The sequence below is a fragment of the Lepus europaeus genome, chromosome 9, assembly GCF_033115175.1.
Source record: "Lepus europaeus isolate LE1 chromosome 9, mLepTim1.pri, whole genome shotgun sequence".
Classification (NCBI taxonomy): Eukaryota; Metazoa; Chordata; class Mammalia; order Lagomorpha; family Leporidae; genus Lepus; species Lepus europaeus.
In genome coordinates, this window is record NC_084835.1 from 106,097,851 (window position 1) to 106,118,261 (window position 20,411).

At 52.3% G+C, this 20,411-nt stretch overlaps 1 protein-coding gene across 1 annotated transcript in view; it reads right to left on the reverse strand.

Annotated features, from left to right (window-relative positions):
* ALPK2 (alpha kinase 2) overlaps window positions 1–20,411 on the reverse strand; it is a 116,432-nt gene that overhangs the window by 8,378 nt on the left and 87,643 nt on the right. The window contains exons 6-12 of the mRNA XM_062200033.1: window positions 19,702–19,849; window positions 14,182–14,328; window positions 14,067–14,122; window positions 13,012–13,286; window positions 11,580–11,668; window positions 6,977–7,194; window positions 3,195–3,243 (exon numbers count right to left, since the gene is read on the reverse strand). Of these exons, the coding sequence (XP_062056017.1) occupies window positions 3,195–3,243; window positions 6,977–7,194; window positions 11,580–11,668; window positions 13,012–13,286; window positions 14,067–14,122; window positions 14,182–14,328; window positions 19,702–19,849 (982 nt within the window). The remainder of the gene's footprint in view (window positions 1–3,194; window positions 3,244–6,976; window positions 7,195–11,579; window positions 11,669–13,011; window positions 13,287–14,066; window positions 14,123–14,181; window positions 14,329–19,701; window positions 19,850–20,411) is intronic.

Here is a 20,411-nt window from a genome sequence, read left to right on the forward strand (position 1 = left end):
AACTGCCTTTGAGCTGGAGCCCTTTCCAATCTGTTGCCATTGCTTTAGCTCCACTTGGCAGCTCTGGCTGACACATGGAATCGCGGCTTCCGGCTCTGGGGATCTGCCCCTTCGCCTTGGCTCCCAGCAGCAAGCCCTGGCTGGGAGTGGGCTGCCCTGCCCTGCGCTGAGCGTGGCCTTTGGCTTCGGCTCTGGAGCAGAGGCTCTTCCAGGAACTTCTACGAGGTCTCCCTGACACCCCCACCTTCTGATGACAGAAGTCCCCCTGCCTTTTATCAGCTTTTCAAACAGGGTTTCAGAACTGCTCTTTTGAAAAAGAAAAGGCTTAAAAGGCAAAGTTTAAAGAAAGAAGATCTACTATTCCCCCAATGCGCCAGTTCCCTTTTCCTCGCCTGACCTCTCTTGGGTGGGAAGCAGTGAGTAGGCGACACAGCGCTGTGCCCTGAGCTCCAGCCGCCAGTCCTTCTAATGCATCCCGGGCACCTGTCCCAGGCCAACAAAGTTGCATGAAAGCAGAGAACAAAACCAAGGGAGTGGATGTCTTTTTAAACTAGGAGAAAAAATGCAGCATGTAAGCTCTGGGTTGGCTCTTGGAAGCTGTTGATACACTTTCAAGAGATATCTCCAGTCATCCTGTTCTTAGTCCGTCCTGGACTTGGGGACTCCTTGCACATTTCGGCTTTGGTCTAAATAGCGGTATGAAGTTTGCCCGTTCTGGTGACAGGTAGAGGCATGGGGGGGGGGGGATGGGGGGGTGTAGGAAATAGCAGTTAAGCAGCTCACAGTGAACTTCTGGGACTACGTGTTGATTCAGTGAGGTGGGGTGGGGGCATCCTCAGGGCAAGACCACGCATGTCCCCAGTCTGTAGATGGGTGGCTTGGGGAACTTCTCAGGTGCCTAGCCGCACAGCCAGTACCATGGGAAGCCAAGACTCAAACCAGAGCTGGCTGGTGCCTGAATTTGCCACATCCTACAGAGAACCACGGGATCTGTGAAGGGTGCAGGCCGGTGCCCTCCAAAAATAGGACACTGTATCGTTGATCTTCTAATTTGTCCAGGATAAATGCTAACCCGGATAGGGTGCAAGGACATCAGGCCTAAAACGGGCATCCTCAGCGGGTAGGCTGGACGGATTCCTCTACCACCATGGAGCAAGGCCAGCCCCGGAGGAGCAGAGTGAGTGGCAGGACCAAGACTGGAGCCAGGTCCACATCCTTGTGAAACGCTGCCCTCTCCCAGCGTCCAGTCTTCACAGGCGGGGAGAAGTGGAGGTGGCTCCAGCACAACACTTTATTATCACTGAGCAGCTTTTCCAAAAAGAGCTGCATCCGGGGAAAACCTCCAGATTGTATCTCGGGTCTGGAAGCCTGTGCACACATCGGAGGCATTGAACTGGAGGTTAAAACAACAGTCCCCTTTCTACTTTTTGCAAATCTACTTTTCCCCACCCTTCATTATTTGTGAGAGAGCTGTGGGTGCCAGCAGTCTGCAGTAACCAGAGGAGGCAGCCCCAGCAATGGGAGCAATAGGCTGTATTCGCCGTGCCATTTTTTATTTTCTGGATTTCTCATATATGGCCATCTGTGGCCTCCCTGGCCCCGACAGACTGCCCCTCTGAGGGCTGGCCAATTCCTAGACGGAGTAAAGGACTTGCTTCCAGAATGCTTTTCATATGCAAAGAGGCTAATCCAGAGCCCACACCCCCACTTCCTCCTCTTTCTTGGGTACCCTGGCTCAGGGCCGGGAGCTGCCTGATCTTGCACCCCAGGGCAGGCACCACACAGCTGGGGACTCTCCCCAGCCCCAGAGCCAGCTAACAGTCTGCACACAACCCAATCCTAAACCTGTGAACCCTGCCTTACCCGCTGATTCCTGTCCCCTGGCTTCCTCTGCCTGCCTAGGACCCTGGTGCCTCCCCAGGTGCACCTGCCATGCTGTGGGATGCTCTCTGCCCTTGGGAACTTAGTCACAAACTCTTCTCATGGCAGTTGTATGAGTCAGCTCTTGGTGACTTTAATTGGAATGCCTGCAAGAAGCAACTCAGGAGGGAAGGGGGTCTACGCTGGCTCATGGTTCGGGAGGCTCACAGCCCCCCTGGCTGAGGCACCGGTGAGGCTGGAGGATGGCAGTGTGATGGTCCCATGGCGAGCCAGGAAGCAGAGAGCAGCTGGACTGAAGTCCAACAGCAACCCTCTTGCAAGAACTTCCTGCAAAGCCACACCCACGGCCCAGAGACCTCCGACGGTGCCCACCTCCCACGTGCCATCCTTTGCTCAAGTCTCCACCCTTGGTCTGTTCAGCATGAACAGAAGACTTTGGGGTCCAAGTCCCCAGTACTTCAGCCTTTGAGGGACATCCAAGCTACGACCCAAACCATGGCACAGTTTTCGGGTCTGCTGGTCCACACCTAAGCACTGAGAAAAGCTATGTGGTCAAACAAAACCATCACCTCCCCAAGTCATTGGTCCTCTTCCCCCTCACCCCTCCCCCGGTGCAAGGGAAGGGCCGTGGTGGGCAAAGGCAACAGAATTTCATCTTCACCCAGAACCACAGTGGTGGTCAAGCAAAGCAATGTGAAAGGAGACTTTGTTTAAAAGATACGGGGGGAGGGGGATGTTTAGTCTGGTTCCTGGGTTCAAGTCTTGCTTCTGCTCCTGATTCTAGCTTCCTGCTAATGTAGACCTGAGAGGCAGCGGGTGATGGCTCAAGTACTTGGGTCCCTGCCACCCACACGGGAGGCCTGAATTGAGCTCCTGGCTTCAGCCTGACCCAGCTCCACCCATTGCAGCTATTTCAGGAGCGAGGCAGCAGAAGGGACTACATTCTCGTTCTCTCATTCATATATTCTCTCTCTCCCCTCCCTCCCATTGCTCTGTCTCTCAAATTTTTTAAAAAGACACCTGGGGAACAGGTCATTGGTGCCTTGAGAGGGTGCACCTCATCCCGAGCGAGGCAGCACCCTGCCCTACATGGGGAGAAGGGACCGTCACCAGCAGTGAGCTGATTGCAGTGTTAGTGTTCAGCACCCACGTCTCCTGGGACGCTCATCGGGAGTCTGTGCTTTTAAAATATACAAGTCAAGTTCACTGTACTCAATTGCCCAAACCCGCTTTGCCCCAGCAGCCTCACGGTGTTTGCCAGAAGCTGCCGGAAGTGCAGTGTCCACTGTACGTGTCCAAGTTTGTCGACTTACCCTTTGGCCAACGTAGCTATGCCGACGTCGGTTAACTTCATCCCCACACCTGGAGAAGAGAGAGCAAAGATGGAGGCTATGTGACTTGGGGCTCCTCAGCAGGGACTCGCGGGGAAGGGGAGGCGGCTCTCCAAGGCGCCTTTGCTGCGGAAGCACCCGCTCTCCTCCTCCTCTCCACCACCAGCCTTCAGCCATGCACACAGACCCCCTCCCTGCCCAGAGTTAGCCCTTGCAGCCTCAGAGCCGGCATCCCCCCGGACAGGGGAGGGACACTCCGTGATGGCTGTGAAGCCTGCTGTTCTGTCCCCAGAGATACTCTCCCAGGGGCTTCGTTCTGGTCCCCTGTCCCCTGCTGGCAGTGGAAACTCCCTGGTCCACAAGGACAGTGGGCATGGGCATGGACTGAGGTGGTCAACATGGAGAGAAAGTTGTGGAGTTCAAAGGCAGGCTCTAGATACACAATGTCCTGTTTCCATCAAGACTCGTGTCCCGCCATGGAGGGATTCAGACCCTGGAACATCACCCTGAGTTCTGGGTAGATCTTTGTTAGGGCCATTGGTAACCCACGGTCTGACCTTGGACCCCCGAACCAGCCACTGTTTGAACCACGGTCAAGGGAGGCTGGGAGCAGAGACGGGAACTGAGCTTTGGAGAGAGTGGCTGATCCTCCCCTTTCCCCCACACAAGCTGCCACCACCTGGTTGCGCTCTGCGGCCAGCCTCGGCACACCCCTTGACCTTACCCGGGTCTAGCAGGAGGAACAGCCCCTCTCTGATGCCTGCAAAGTGGAGGGCTCGAGCCTTTCCAGAAACTCCTTGCCCAAACCAGGTACGGTTCCCTTCCCATCCCCCTAGGATGGTTGCTCTAGGCACTTGCTGTGACTCAGTGGACCCCTGCCAAGGCCTCACTCATGCTGTCCAGCAAATGACCTGTAAGCACAGGGCACAGCGTCCATGATGCCACCTTATGGACCAGACACCCAGCCTGGGCCTTGTCGCCTCCTCTCTTGCCCCTGACTCTGGTCCTACTTGGGCTGGGCTAGGAATGCCAGTTCCCCCACCACCCACTGGAGACCTGCCCATGGAGGGGCTGCACAGCCTAGGCAGCATCTCCCCAAGCCCACCCTGGTCAGATCCGGGGGCAATCGAGTTCCATTGTCCTCCACTCCTGGGTGTGTGGTTTTCTGAGGCCCCAAGGGGCAGGCTGAACACTCGGATTCAGCAGTGTCTTCCCGGAGCTGGGGGAAAATCCAGGACACGTTGCTATTCAGACATTCGCTCCTCAGAAGCACTGAGCCACCGTCTCTGCGGTGCACCTGTGAACTAAATCAGACCTGGCACTTTGGGGGAGCCAGGGAGCTCTTTAAAAGCCCTGATTACAGTTGGTAAGGAATTCATCTCACTCTTTCAAAGCTGCTAATCACTCAAACATTTGCACAAATGCTTTCCGTAGCCTTTATTAGAGGGACTGTGCTTTGTAGAAAAGACATCAAATTGCAAAAGCCCCCTCTGGATATCTTGTTTCACGGGAAATTGTATTTATCCATCGCAGCTCTAAGCTGCATAGAAGACCAGGTTAAAAAGTCATCTGGCAAAAGGTCTTGGAACTGGGACAATTGCCTTCCTGTGTTTCTCACAATCACCAGCTGTCATTTCCAGTCTAGAAAAATAGGATATAATTTTTAAAAAGAAATCTCTATCTCGGTCTAATAATTTGTCAGCAATTCAACTCCTATCATTAAGAGTCACTTGAGAGCAATTTCCATTCTAATGTGCAGCTATTGCATTGAACTGGGGATGGCCGTGGTCTACAGGTTGCTTCTGATGGAAGGAGGGCAGCTGGCAGCATTCGGAGCGCGTTCTCAGGATTTGATTCCCTGGGTGTGTTGAGTGACAGGTCTCGCCAGCATGCAGATCTTAGGTACAAATCACAGGCCCGCCTTTTACCCTCTTAAACTTACAAAGCCTGCACAGTCCTGAGCCAATGCAGCCAGGGAGGGACCGCGAAGGGTCCAAAACGGGGTGGTTGACTTTGGGTTGGCTGGTTTTGATCCTAATTCCAGTGTCTCGGTGGAATTATAAAAAGCAGAGATTGCTGTTTCATGCCACGATAACGACAGTGAAAAGATTCTTCCTGACAGCAGAGAGCAAATAAACACTGTTGCGAGATACCACGGGACACAGAGAAATGGAAGATTCCACTACCCTGGCCTACTGGTGCCTGGAAGCCACGTTCGCAGTGCGTGAAGCCCCGGGGTGTTGTTTTCCTGGTAGAAGAATGATATTTAATGCAAAGTTAACTCTGAAGGAGAAATGATGGGGGAACAGCAACCATGGCACAGCCAGAGCCCAAGCAGAATGAATGAGATTGTTATCTGTGGTGTGTGTGTCCGCGAAAGGAGTGGGCTGCTACGCCAGCCTTAAATCTGCAGCAGGCGCCAGCGGCAGAATAGTAAGGTTCCACCCCCAGGCCCCAGGGCCTTCCAGGAGCCCCCAGGAGACTCAGGGGAAGGTGGAATGGGACCCATGAAGGAGATGTCTGTAAAGGTCAGGGAGTAAAGCTCTTGCTGATTGGTGGATTTCAGGTATAGCGGGAAAAGGTTGGGATTTAGAGAAAGCGTGGGCTGGAGTTTTGGACCTCTCTACCAACTGAGTGGCAGCAGGCAGTTAGATCGCGGTCTCTGAGCCTCAGTTTTCTCATTTGTAAAATGGTGTCATCTTTGCAGGATTATTCTGAAGATTGAGAATAGTAGGAAAAGATGGGTGGATAGGAAATTTGGGGAAGTGGTGGGTCCTTGGGTCCTTGGGCTCCACAACAGCCTAACCAGGGAAGAACGGAAGCAGAGGGGCATTGAGCACAGTGGCTGGGCCAGAAGCTGGCAGCTCTAGGAAGTCACCGTCCAGGGGACAGAGCAGTCTGCAGGCCCAGGCTGGAGCGTCCCACGGCAGGTGACATTCGGGAGACACACAACCATGCTCCAGATTTCCCCTAGCAGGATCATCACTCACTGCTGTAGCTCAACTGTCTGTGCCCAGCTGCCTCATGGGCAGGTGGCAGGTGCGCGGGATTTGATGCCCCCGTCAGGAGCAGCCTTCGGCTGCCGCTCCTGGGAGCTGGTGGCTGGATCTCCCCTGGGTGGGGTAATTCCAAGACCTGCGTTCCACATGGGCTCCAGCAGAGGGAGCTCCGGTTGTCCACCGCTGTAATGGACAGTTGCAAGGCAGTGGTGACTGGGTGACAACAGGCACACCCTCGGTCCCTTCCTCGGTCTCCCTTTCCGTTCCTCCTGCTGGGGGAGCGCCTCCCAGAGAGCCATCTGGACTTGAATACATAGGCACGTCTCTGGGGGAACCTAACTCTGGCAGCCCCATCTCATACAAGAAATGGCAATCCTAAAAATTTGCCAACACGCCGTGACTTCATAAAGACAGCTTAGAATTGAACATGTTCTAAGGACTGTTAACCACGACTTGAGAATGAATTGGTGCACCTTAATCTGTCTTTCAGTGCATCTGGGTTTTCACCCGTACTCCCGAGTTTGCAACTACTGAGGATTTAACAGTGGAGCCCATCTCTGGCTGCCTGTTGCAATGGGAAGGTGTTATGGGTGTGAGTTATGAAAAGCAAAGGGTATTGCTGCATTTCGCTGATCACTTCACCCTTCTTTGTCAAGCAGATGAGACACTGGCAAAACCTTCTGGGGACAAGGGTACTTCAAGTCCCCTGAGCGCCTCTCCTGCTCCGCCCCTCCCCAGGACCACCCGGCCCGCTGGGTTCCTCACCCTGCATGTCCGTGACCAGGAGGCAGCCACTCGTTTTCTGGTACACCCAGTGCTGGAAGGTACAGCATTTCTGACCAGCCTCTGAGTCTCTCCTCAGGAAGTTGATTTCCTTCCCGTCTCGGATGGAATACTTCACGAATTCGCCAATCAGCTCCTCCTCCACGGTGGCGTAAGGGATGTTGTTCTCAGGCCGATGGATGAGGAAAATAGGGATGATCCTGGCAGGAGAGAGCGCGGACCCGTGTCAGGTCTCGGCTGGCAAGAAAGGCTGCTGTGCCTTCTCCCCTTCCCTGGGCGATAGGCGGCGGCAGAGCAACCCGAAGTTGCTCCCAGTTTAAAGTCCTCCCGGGGGTGATTCAGCAGTTAAAAGGATGTGTCTCTGGTTTTTCTTTGTTCTTAGCGTTGGTTAGAAAATTCTGCTTGGGGTGGAGTTTAGCTGCTTGTGTGGAAATGAATTTCTTCCAGATAGTTCTATCTTAACGACCTTCCAACCTCCCAACCGACCTCCCTCCCTCCCTCCCTGTTCCTTCCATCCATCCATCCACCCATCCACCCATCCACCCATCCACCCAACCGTCTCCCATCCATCGGTTCATCTTTCTTTCCTTTCATTCAGTCCACAAACATTCCTTCTGTGCCCCCCCATTCCTTCTGTGCCCCCCCTCATTCCTTCTGTGCCCCCCCCCCCATGCATCAGACAATCTTCTAAACAAGGCCAGGAAAGACAGTATAGATGCTGCTCCTGTGAATCTTACGTTTGAATGAAGGAGACAGCCAATAAACAACTCTCTGGGCTGTGCTAAGAGTCAGTTGGAAAAATAAAGCGGTGGAGGAGAGAAGGGAGCCCAGGGGTAGGGAAGAGGCAGCTGGGTGGTTTGGGGAGGTCAGAGAAGTCCTTGCTGATTCGGGAAGAACATCTGAGCAGAGACCCCTGTAGGAGATGAGAGTGGACACGTCTTAGTGTAGGGTTGGCCCGGGCCCGTAGCATGGCTGGGAACATTCCTGGTTTCTACTCACTAGGTGCCAGTGGCACTTTCCCAGTCATGACAATCAAGAATATCATGGCTGTTGTGCCTGGGTTCACGTCCCGGCTCCTCGCCTGGTTCCAGCTCCCAGCTAATGCGCACTCTGGTGGGCAGCAGGTGACGGCTCAGGTCGTTGGGTCCCTGCCACCCACACGGGAGACCTGGATGGAGTTACAGCCTCCTGGCTTCGGCCTGGCCCAGCCTGGGCCATTGTGGCCATTTTGGGAGTGAACCAGCAGGTGAGAATATACTCTGAAATACATAAATAAATATTTAGAAATATTCTACCATTGAACACGTCCCTGGGGGTCGTGAAGCACTGATGGAGGATCTGATCTCACAAAATAGCCAAAGAGACCACCCAGGGTGACTGACCACGTAGGCATCGTCTTCAAAGGCTTAAGGTTGAAATGATGGTGGGAAGCCATGGAGGCAAGAGAAAAAGTGAGATGCTGCCTTCTGATGTTCACGATTTGTTTAAAAAGATTTATTTACTTGAAAGGCAGAGTCACAGCAAGAGAGGGAGGGACAGAAAGAGAAATCTTCCATCCACTTGTTCATTCTCCAAATGGCCACAATGGCCAAATGGCTAGGGCTAGACCAGACCAGACCGAAGCCAGGAGCCAGGAGCTTCTTCCAGGTCTCCCACGTGGGTGCAGGGGCCCAAGCACTTGGGCCATCTTCTACTGCTTTCCCAGGTGCATTAGCAGGGAGCTGGATAGGAAGTGGTGCAGCCAAGACTCAAACCGGCGCCCATATGAGATGCTGGCATTGGTAGGCATTGGCTTAACCTACTATACCACGATGTTAGCTCCTTATTTTTTTAAGCACAAGATGTTTGGCAAAACATAGTTTTGAATCCCCTGCCAACTGGCCATGTGTTCAAAGGATGAGAAAGGAGGTTTTGGGGAGGGGTGAGAGGCAAGTAAGGGAAGTGGTGCCAGGTGCTCCCCGTGGGAGGAGATGGTTGGCGTTGGTCTTCCATGTAAAACCCTGCAAGGAGCCCATCAGTGAAAATGCCTCACAAGAATCTCAGGTTTGGAGCCAGGTCCTTAGAAGACAGCAATTCTGTCCCCCTTTGTGGCCAGACCCAAACTTAGTCATAAGGGCGCTGGGGCTAGGGGTGGCCCTGCAGCCCCTCAGCAGGGGTCAGCCCCCCCATGCCCACTTGCACTTGGACCGTGTCCCAGGACACCTCACATGAGGTGAGGTGAAGGTGCACACAGGTGTCAGCCTGAGTGGCAGATCCCTGGAGAAAATGTTATTTTTGTTAGAACTAAGGCAGGCATATAGGGACAAAGGATACAAAATTCAAATGAATTTAAAAGATGCAAAGTGTAACACTTCCAAGAGATGACACCGCCAGGCCCCCTCCTCTTTGAGCCCCCAGACCTTTGCGTTGGCACCTGTTTGTCCTCTGCTGCCATTGGCAAGGATTCCCTGGGAACAGTGGGAACCCCCTGGCTCCATGGCTGGGGAGGCAGGAGCTTGGTCACAGCAGGGCCTGAATCCAAACAGCCCTTCTGGAGCCTGGCCGTGCTCACACACAAAGCAGTCAGCCCCGCCAGCAGCAGCGCCCCAGGACCAGTGCTTTGTGTGCTGCGAAAGACACGTCCAGATGGCGGTGGGCCGTCCCTGCGCCCCTGACACGGGCCTCCACCTGTCGAGCTTTGTCATTTTGCAGGATTTGGGGCATCTTGGTCTCCCCTCTCCCCTGGAACCTCTGAGGACCCTCCCTCTAGCCATTGGCCCTTGGCATGGAGCAGACGTGTTCAGGGTTTGCCTGGGCTCTTCTTCATCCTGCAGCCCTCGGTGAGGGAAAAACACAGAAACAAGGGCTGGGTATTATTACTCAGCTTCTCAATTAGGCCTGGCCTCGGCCCAGGGGGACCATTTGCATGGACCATGTGGCGCCATTCATATTCATGAATTCAGAAGCAGAAGCTGTGGCAGCGCTAGCGGGAGTGCTTTCAAGACCCCACCTCCTCCGGGTAGGAGACCTGCAGGCCAGGGGATGGCCAGTCCGGGGCCTCTGGGTCCATCTCCAGGTGCAGGTGCCCACTCAACCCTGGGGGGAGAAGGCTGTGGCTGTGTGGAGCCGTGCTCATGCTCTTGCATTCTCTCTCTCTCTCTCTCTCTCATTCTCTCACTCTCTCACACACACACACACACATACAGCTCCCTCTGTTTAGGTGTATGTACAGGCTGGGAATGTGCAAGGTCAGGAGAGAGACACACACACAGAGACTGCGTGTGTGCTTGTGTGTTTTCGGTTTGTGGGACATTCTGGTCTTGGTGTCAGGAACGTGACATGAGGCCGGAAGCCCCTCTAAGGACCATTCTCCCCCAGACACTAGCATCATTCCTTCGCTCAGTTTTGCCATGGTAAGGAGGGAAAGGTGTCTCAGCCAGAAGCTGTCCTAATCCATCTTCTGCACCGTGGCCCAGTTGCTACAACTCTGAGGACCCACACCCATGAGCCCCCAGCCCTCCCCCTCAGGGCCACTCCAAGTCCCTAGATCAATCTTCGTAGTGTTCTGTTACTCCCCCAGGAAAAGGCCGCAGAGAGTAGAATGAAGCTGCCTAAAGCTGGGGTCTGTGCCTGCCAGCAGGGCTGGGTGGGCGAGGTCTTCCTCTTCCCTGGGGAGGAGCTGGAGAGGGCGGAGCCTCGGCCGGCCGGTGGGGCTGAGTTCTTACAGCCAGGAACCTTGATTCAGTCAAGCTGCTGTCTCCATCGAGTCCCAGGGAAAACCACTTGTGTTTTCCCACTGCATTGCATGAATCCTTCTTGAATTTGCTGAGAAATACGGATGAAATGAGCAGGCTAAGCATTTCTTGGTGAAGAGCAGCAAGGACTCACTGGCTACAAGGTGTGCCCATCATGCCTCCAGAGGGAACGTGTTTCTCCCGTTTTGAGGGTTGACGGGATTCGGGTGGACAGGAATTGCTCCCTCCTTCCTGCTCTGTCTGCAACATCCTACCCGTGCCGGAGCAGCCCTTTCTCTCCACGTAAGGAAGCAGCTAGATCCCGCCAGGTGGACAGCCCGATACTCACAGCTCCGGGATCCCCACAGCTTGCTGGGGCCAGTAAACACTGAGGCAGTGGGTGGATAAAAGCAGTCACTGTGGTTTGTCTTTACGGGTCCAGGAAGTGGGCAGTACGTTAACTCTTCCCGGTCACACAATTTGCTCTTCCTGTTTTTATCACAAGACTCATCGCTTCATATTGTTCTCCGGTACTTGCTCATTTTCTAGACAGTGTAATATCTACGGGAGTAAATATCCTGGATTTCCCACTCAGCGTGGAGGAAACATTCAGTGAGTGGCTTTACCCATCCCTCCATCTCTACATAAGTCCATACACCCAGACACCTCCCCACCCATGTCTCTATTTAAAGAATATCCATTTCCTCTGAGTGTGTTTCTGGCGACCCAGCAAGCATAGGATGATAGTCACAGGGGCCCTCAGGTAGCTTACAGACCCAATCAATGGCTGTCCTCTGGGCCTGCTCAGCCTCTCGTGCCGGGCAGGTCCCCAGCGAATCACGCTATGTGCAGGGAGCAGGGTAGACACTTACTCTGGCACTTCTCCAAAGCCCTCCAGAGGCTGTGTTTCTGCAGCATAGATCTTGGCGTAGTGTCTGGCAGTGTTTTGAACGTAGCATTCCTAGAACGTCCAAGCACAAGAGAAATCCAAGTGATGAGAAGATAAGCAGATAGAGTATTACCCAATGAGGCTGGTTCTCAGTACAGGTCAAGCCAATAGACTCCCAAACCCATGACTTGGCCGGGGTCATGGAGGTGACATGTATGATGGCCTAGAGTCAGCCACTTACAGAGGAGCTCTGAGACAGGAAGAAACTGTCCAGGCAAAAGTCAAGAGGTCTCCGTGGACAGATATCCCTGCACCACAAAGTTTCTAGAACCAGCAAGGCTGAAGTTTACTCCCGAGCTCAGGAGATAGGTTCTGTGAGTGAGATCAGGTAACTCAGGGTCTTCTGGGTTCCCCGTGAGATTTCCCATGGAAGAGTGGTGTAATTAAATAGTAAATGATGAATACATTGGCAAGATCTCTGGCTTGCCCTTCTGAGTGGGAGTCCGGATGCTGGGGATTCTCCAGGACTGGGTCATACTTGCGATGAGGGAATACTCGGGGTGAGAGAAGCACAGAGTCTGGGTTCAGAGAAGAAAGGGATACAGTTGGCAAAATCCTGTACCTGGAGAAGAGGGGCTGCCCGCACAAACACAACAGAATCGGAAATGGTAGGCGCTTCACAGTGCTAGGGAAAGCCATCCAAATGCCACCTATTACTTTGTGGTAACAATTGTAGAAGAGCACACGGTCTGTGGGAGAGCGAGACCCAACTCTCCTGTGGCTTAGCCAGTGCTGGGGTCAACGGTGAAACGCAAGGATCAAGATGGGGGAGGTGGGGGAGGGAGGGAGAGAAGCTAATGCCCCCCCCCCCACCTTCCCCATAAGAGTTCTGTGGCTTAGTAAGAGAGAGGTAGGAACTTGGCTGGCGACTTGGGTGCACCTCTCTCGCTAGTTGTAGGATGACACCACAGCAAACTCAGAAAAATGAGCAGGGAGACCAGCGTGGACCCTCCCCTCTGCACCTCCCTTACATAAACAGACCACCCTCCTGCAAGCTAGGGCCGCTTTCATCTGGCCACGGGGGTGGGGGGGGTGGGGGGGGGGAAGGTCCTGGCATCCAGAGGAGCTTCTGTGCAGATTCAAACCCCTAGAGACTGCGTGGGCCTTCCTGGGCACAGAAGTGGTCACAACCCAGGTCAGAACTGGTAGGGGCATCTGCAGGCATTGGCTGAGCCCCAGCTGGCTGCCGTGGGACCCAGCAATTCTACCTGAAAGTGAGATGCGATTCCTGGTGTTCAAGGCTCCATCCCGGGCCCCCTTATAGCCCCAGAGAAGAGGAAGGTGCCCTTCTTGGAGACACGGCCGTCAACCCCGAGTGTGACTTTTGTCTGACACCTCCGGGCAGGTGCACCCACCTGGGCGGCGAGTCTGTAGTTTTTCTGGATGAGCTCGTCGTTGTTCCTGGTCCCGTAGGCCATGGCGTTGTGCACCTTGAGTACGCAGGCGTGGCCGGGCTTGAAGACGGGCGTGAGCCCCCGCATGACCGTGCTGCGGAAGGCTTTGCGGTGCACCCCCTCGCCGAAGTGCAGCTCCTCGGTGGCAATCTGGCCCCGCAGGCGGCCCCCAAAGTAGCTGTCGCTCAGGAAGTCTTCCTTGAAGATAAGCTGGCTGAATTCAATCTCTTCGCAGCCTGCAGCAGGGCACAGCTCTGATTGGACAGAATGTGGCCCAGTCCCGCCCCTTGGCCGACCAGCGTTCCCGGGTACCAACAAGGACAAGGCTGACCTATAGAAACGTGAGGATATACGCCCCGGAACATGGGAAAACTTGGCAACTCAGAGCTCCCCCTGTCATCCCCACACAACTTCCTAAATACCTCCCAGCACGCTCCTGGGTTGGAGTGGGAGGAGGGGGGTGAGCAGTTCTCTCTAAGAAGAAATACGCCGCAAGCCTGGATCCCACCAACCTGGAAAACTCAGTGGCTGGCCCCCCACTGCCTGCGTGTTCACAACGGCACCAGACGTGCCGAAAGCAAGACCAGAAACCCTGCGCTCATTCTCGTGAAGACGCAAACAAGCCGCGTTATTTTCCTGACACCTGCTCTCTTTGGGAATCGGCTCAGCTTGTCCCACTGAAAAGGAAATGCAAGCAGCAAAACCTGCTGTGGCAGTGCCAGAGGCTGCGAAGCTCACGCAGATGCAGATGGGCTGGTTGCAAATCTTGCGCTTAAAGAAAAATGTCAAATCCGAGCTCCCTCTCTGCATGCTGCCCACACTGCATCAGCAGCCCAGTGGAGTGCTCACAGGCAGGATGGCCCTGCTAATTGCACTGGAAGGGCTCACGGGGTGCCACTGGCCCCTGCAGCCATTCCCCCGGGCTCCTCTTGGTTGGAACAGCCCATGGGAATAGAGCTCTCACAATCAGGGGAGACCATGGCCTCTGACAGGCCAACTCAAATCAGCTTCCTTACCTCTGGTGTTCTGGCGACTTGACAGCTGTTTGAGAACTAGAAGACAAAGAGAGTGGCTTCAGTGCCCACGCCCCTCCTGAACCGGGCGGGGCCCCTGGCGTTCCTGGGAACCAACCGGAGGAGCCGAGGCTCACCTTCAGCCGTGAGGTGGAACTGAGCCGTGGCTTTCCCGTAGCTGTTCTCAAGGCAGCAAGTGTAGAGGCCCTGGTCCTCCTGGCTGGCCTGGACGATGGACAGGGAGACCGTGGAGTTGTCCCCTGCTCTGTAATGGAGGACAGCGACGCGTCATCACGCAGCTGTTGCATTTGTCAAGCACAGTTCACGCTAAAGCAGCGCATGTGGTCGTGCCCTCACGGATTCGGCCACTGTGCTGGGGAGAGGGCAGGATTGAGACGAGCTGTTTGAGTCGCTTACTGATTCCGGGGGAGAATTTATTGATTCTGGTTTCACACCTGGACTCTGAAATGTGATACGAATCCATGCAAGCACTCAGGAGGTTCAGCTCCTATTGGCAGAGCAGAGAACTGGAAATGTGAAGTCTAGGAGCTGCGTGTACACATCTGCCTGGAAGTCACCTCAGTTCTTTTTTTTTTTTTTTAAGATTTATTTATTTATTTGAAAGTCAGAGTTACACAGAGAGAGAAGAGGCAGAGAGAGAGAGAGAGAGAGAGAGTCTTCCATCCGCTGGTTCACTCCCCAGTTGGCCGCAATGGCTGGAGCTGTGCTGATCTGAAGCCAGGAGCCAAGAGCTTCTTCCAGGTCTCCCATGTGGGTGCAGGGCCCAAGGACTTGGGCCATCTTCTACTGCTTTCCCAGGCCATAGCAGAGAGCTGGATCAGAAGTGGAGCAGCCGGGACTCAAACTGGTGCCCATATGGATGCTAGTACTTCAGGCCAGGGCGTTAACCCACTGCACCACAGCGCCAGCCCCATCACCTCAGTTCTAACCCAGGTGCTTGTGCTCAAAGATCTCCAGACCCAAACCTGAACACAGACCCAGGAAAGGACAGCGGAAGGGCTCCTTTGCTTTCCATAATGCTATGGGACTGAAGGCTCTCGTACTGGGTGCTCCCCTAACGAATGCCATCATGCACCCTTGCACCCATCACCCGCCCAAGCCTATGAAGTTCCAGACACTGTGCTAGGAATACAATAACCAATGCTGGTTGTGATGAGAGCGTGATGATGACCACTGATGAGCACCGAGGACCTAGGACATGCAATTTCTCATCAACCTGATGAGAGAAGTACAGCTACGATGCCCACTTCACAGTTGAGGAAATGGATACGTAGAGAGATTTAAGCAAATGACTCTGACCTTATCAAGTTGCCTCCCCAAGTACATTGTGGCTCCTGACTGTAAGTCTAGGGTAGTTTGAATGATGGTTGGATTCGTGATCTATATTCCAAAGTCTCAAAAACCTGTGTAGTTGGCCAGTGCCGCGGCTCACTAGGCTAATCCTCCATCTATGGCGCCAGCACTCCGGGTTCTAGTACTGGTTGGGGCGCCGGATTCTGTCCCGGTTGCTCCTTTTCCAGGCCAGCTCTCTGCTGTGGCCTAGAAAGGCAGTAGAGGATGGCCCAAGTGTTTGGGCCCTGCACCTGCATGGAAGACCAGGAGAAGCACCTGGCTCCTGGCTTCAGATCGGCGCAGTGCATCAGCTGTAGCGGCCATTTGAGGGGTGAACCAACGGAAGGAAGACCTTTGTCTCTGTCTCTCTCTCTAACTCTGCCTGTCAAAAAAAAAAAAAAAACAACCACCTGTGTAGCACAAAGTGTTTCTTCCATGTTTGTTGTTCTACATAATGAATTTTGTTTAGACATTCATCGAGATCGTGTGTGCATGTGTGTTGTGCACTTCAGTTCTGGTTCATTTCATCGTCTAACAAAGATCCACTTATCCTGAGTTTATCTCAACTACATGTTAACAAAAATGTTCCTTATAGACTTGGATTCTCTGGTTTAGCAAGTCTCTTCCACAATAAACTAGTGCTACACTAGGCCCACTAAATCATAATACTTTCTCCATTGATGATAGGCCCCCTGGACATATCCTGAATTTATGGTGAAACCTGGACGTGAACAAGTGCAGTTACAAGGGGAAGATTTCAGGGCCAGTGCTGTGGCATAGCAGGTAAAGGCGCCGCCTGCAGTGCTGACATCCCTATGAGTGCCGGTTTGAGTCCCGGCTGCTCCATTTCCAATCCAGCCCTCTGCTATGGCCTGGGAAAGCAGGCTTGTGCCCCTGCACACATGTGGAAGACCCAGAGAAGCTCCCAGCTTCAGATTGGCACAGCTCTGGCCATTGTGGCCAACTGGGGAGTGAAGCAGCAGATGGAAGACTTCTCTCACTCTCTCTCTGCCTCTGCCTATCTGTCACTCTGCCTTTAAAATAAATAAATAAATCTTTTTTAAAAGGGGGGGTGGGCGGCACTAGGCTAATCCTCCGCCTGCGGCGCCAGCACCCCAGGTTCTAGTCCAGGTCGGGGCACCAGAGTCTGTCCCGGTTTGTTCCTCTTCCAGTCCAGCTCTCTTCTGTGGCCCAGGTCCTTGGGCCCTGCACCCGCATGGGAGACCATGAGGAAGCACCTGGCTCCTTTCTTTGGATTGGTGCAGCGCGCCGGCCACAATGCGCTGGCTGTAGCGGCCTCTTGGGGGGGTGAACCAACGGAAAAAGGAAGACCTTTCTCTCTGCCTCTCTTTCTCTCTCTCTCTCTCACTGTCTAACTCTACCTGTAAGATAAAATTAAAAATTAAAAAATAGGATCATGATCCTATGTGTGGTTCACCATTTATCAGTTAAATAGAACCTATCCAGCTACTTTTAGTTACTTGTTAACTTGTGGGTTTCTGTGCAGTAGAAAAGCTAACCTCCTAGGCTTATTGCCTGTTGAATGTCAACTCATTCTCTTTCTATCTGAAATTTTATCTTCACGTCCCTCTGCCTGGGATAAAAATTTCTATTCCACCCTGTCTAGTGCACTTGGGCCTCATTCCTTTGTAATCATAACCTCTACTCTACCACCAATGGCTCTACTCCCAACCTGTGTGTACTGATGGTCCTCTTCCCCACTTAATGCTGTATAACTGTTCAGACCTGGTAAATGCCACTCTTAGAATCATTGGTTACTATCCTCACCCTGTCTTTTATGACCTTGTCTAAATATGATCAGAGTCGGCAAACTTGGAAGGCTTCCATAGCCTTGGCAACTCATGACGACAGCCTAGGGTGGTTACTGGTGCCATAAACTAGAGTGTCAATTTGTTGGGTCAACAACAGGAGCCACTGTGCGCTTGCTCCTGATGTGGGATCTCTGTCCTTAATGTACTGTACATTTTGATTTAATGCTATAACTAGTACTCCAACAGTATGTTTCACTTTGTGTTTCTATGTGGGTGCAAACTGTTGAAATCTTTACTTAATGTATACTAAATTGATCTTCTGTATATAAAGAGAATTGAAAATGAATCTTAATGTGAATGGAAGGGGAGAGGGAGCGGGAGAGGGGAGGGTTGCGGATGGGAGGGAAGTTATCGGGGGGGGGGGGGGGGAAGCCATTGTAATCCATAAGCTGTATACTGGAAATTTATATTCATTAAATAAAAGTTAAAAAAAAATAAAATAAAGTAAAGAGAAACTGAAAAAAAAAAATTTCTATTCCTCAAATGCTCCTTTGAACAGTTTTAACATCTTAGTGGTTCCCTCGTTATTTAATGAGCTTGACAAGACCTCTGCTACATCCTCATGTTCTGAGAGATTTCAACTCTGACAGTTATACATTGACAAGGCAGTGAGATATTTCAAGGAGGGACATGTGAAATAAACATTCAGCTGGAATTAGAGTGAGCAAAATTAGCAACATTAAAAAATTCATCTGGGCTGGCGCTGCGGCTCACTAGGCTAATCCTCCGTCTGCGGCACTGGCACTCCGGGTTCTAGTCCCGGTTGGCGTGCCAGATTCTGTCCCGGTTGCTCCTCTTCCAGGCCAGCTCTCTGCTGTGGCCCAGGAGTCAGTGGAGGATGGCCCAAGTGCTTGGGCCCTGCACCTGCATGGGAGACCAGGAAGAAGCACCTGGCTCCTGGCTTCGGATTGGCGCAGCGTGCCGACTGTAGTGGCCATTTGGGGGGTGAACCAGCAGAGGGAAGACCTTTCTCTCTGTCTCTCTCTCTCACTGTCTAACTCTGCCTGTCAAAACATAAATAAAAAAACACTCATCTGAAATAATATGAATGATCTCCCAATATACAGAAGAGTTATGACCCCCAAATATTTTTTGAGTGTTGAGTATGAAGAAAGAAAATCCATTCAACAAATCTGGTACAGTTGCCAGGAAGAAAGGGGTCCGACATCACAAAGAATTTAAAGAGCTGGACTGTGTGTCATTAGCGAACAGAAAGCTTTCTAATGGACACACGGATGGGTACTTGTCAGCCTACCTCACTTGGATAAGGGACCTGGAAGACTCAAATGCCAACTCTGAGTTTCAAATAAGACTGGGTCATTGAAACAAGCAGCAATGCTAGTTAATTATTTTTGGCTGACAGGTGCAGAAAAGGTATAATTAGCACTTAAATAAAGCTCTAGGGAACCTCCTTGCTTTAAAAATCAAACCATTTCTTTCTCCTTTACAATTCTTTTTAAAGCATACCTAAGACAGGCGGGACAATGGTGATATTTTAGGCAAAGTGGTTATTATATCAATCACAGCCCAGTTAGGTTTTCTGGAGTGATGTTAATAGAAATGAGACTCTAACTCAGGTACTCCATAGTGGCATTTGGGAAATAATTTCCAGACAAATGCCTCAAGCAGACTTGGATATAAATAAGTAGAAACTCTCAGATTCTCTCCCTCTGTCTACTTGTGACAAGAGACAGAGGATAGGAGCACCCTCCACCCATGCCCAGTGGGCTGACCTGGGGCCAGCCTTTCAGCAGCTGGAGTTCTTCAAGCTATGCTGGTTCCTGCAGAGTCGGCGACTTCTTTCTAGAATGTTCTAGGTGATGCCTGAGCCTTTACTGCCAAGAGGGGCTTTAGGAAGCCCTCGATCAGGTTTATTCCCCAAGAGGTCTTCCTGGCAATGATTCTCACTCTCGCCTCTCTGCTCTCCTCCGATACCCTGGGCACCCACAAATAGGCTGGTGCTGCATCGTGGAGATGCCTGCTCATCCCCTCAGTGGCTGTCGCTTTTCTGTAACGTCATGAATCGTTGGGTTTCTTTTCTTTGTTGATCCACTTTCTTAGCTTTGTTTGATCTCTATTGGATTCATGGGAGATTATGAAACAGAAAACACGAGCAAAATTCACACACAGAGAGGCGAACTCTTTAACCTTAGGACCACACTGCCCCACACTACAACATTATTCCGCCTGTTCCCTGATTTTAAAAAATGGAGTGAAGGGCTCTGTGATTTCTTAAGATCACAGGACCCAGTGGTGGCAGAGCTGGGGCAGAAATCCTCCACTTCTTTCCCTGCGTAGACCCCTGTCTTCCATCCTTACTCTTAGATACGGTGGGCCTGGGGCCCCCTGCTTCGATTTTCCTCCTCACTTCCTAGCGTGCATCCTGCTGAACAACTGTGCTGTGAAATAAGCAAGCGACCACTGTGGAGAGTAACCCGGGGCGAACACCAAACCTTCGCTGTACTTGGGCTATTGACTTTAAATCTTTTGTCCACCAGATGGTAGAATCTTCGTGAATTTCTGCAAACTGGCAGCTTAATTTGACATTTCCCGAGCGATCAGGGAACATCTCAGCTTGGATCTTTCTCAGTAACACTGGAGCTAGAAAGAAGAGATTGATTGGCAGGTCAGTGTGTGCAGATGACTTCCGGTCTCATTTAATTCCCACAAGACTGTTGTGAGACAGTGATCATAATTATCATTTCCAACTCGTAGATGAAGAACCTGGCAGTGGATGCAGTAGGAAAACAAATAACCTGAATAGAAAAATTCTACCTTTTGTTTAGTTGAAATTCGTTGGGTGAGCTCTCTGATATGAAACTGAACTAGAACTTGAGAGGTTTCTAAAAAGGGAGTGGGAGGGGATTGGGATGACGGGCAGCTGTTCTACAGGACCTGCGCCAAGGAAAGATGCTTTTAAATGACTACCAGATGATCCAGGTCAAATTGGGGCTGGGGTCAGATAGGAGAATAAACTCTGGGTTATCCAGGTAACAGGTCAAGCCCTCAAGACATCAAAGGCAGGTCAACAGCAAGCTCTTTGTGCTGTAGCAGGAGCATTCCCTGGTCTCTCTGACCCTCGCAGGCCTCACTGAAGACATAGCCCAGGACACTGGAGTGATGTCTGCCTCCTCTCTCCTGCCAGGGAGACATCCTGCTTGAA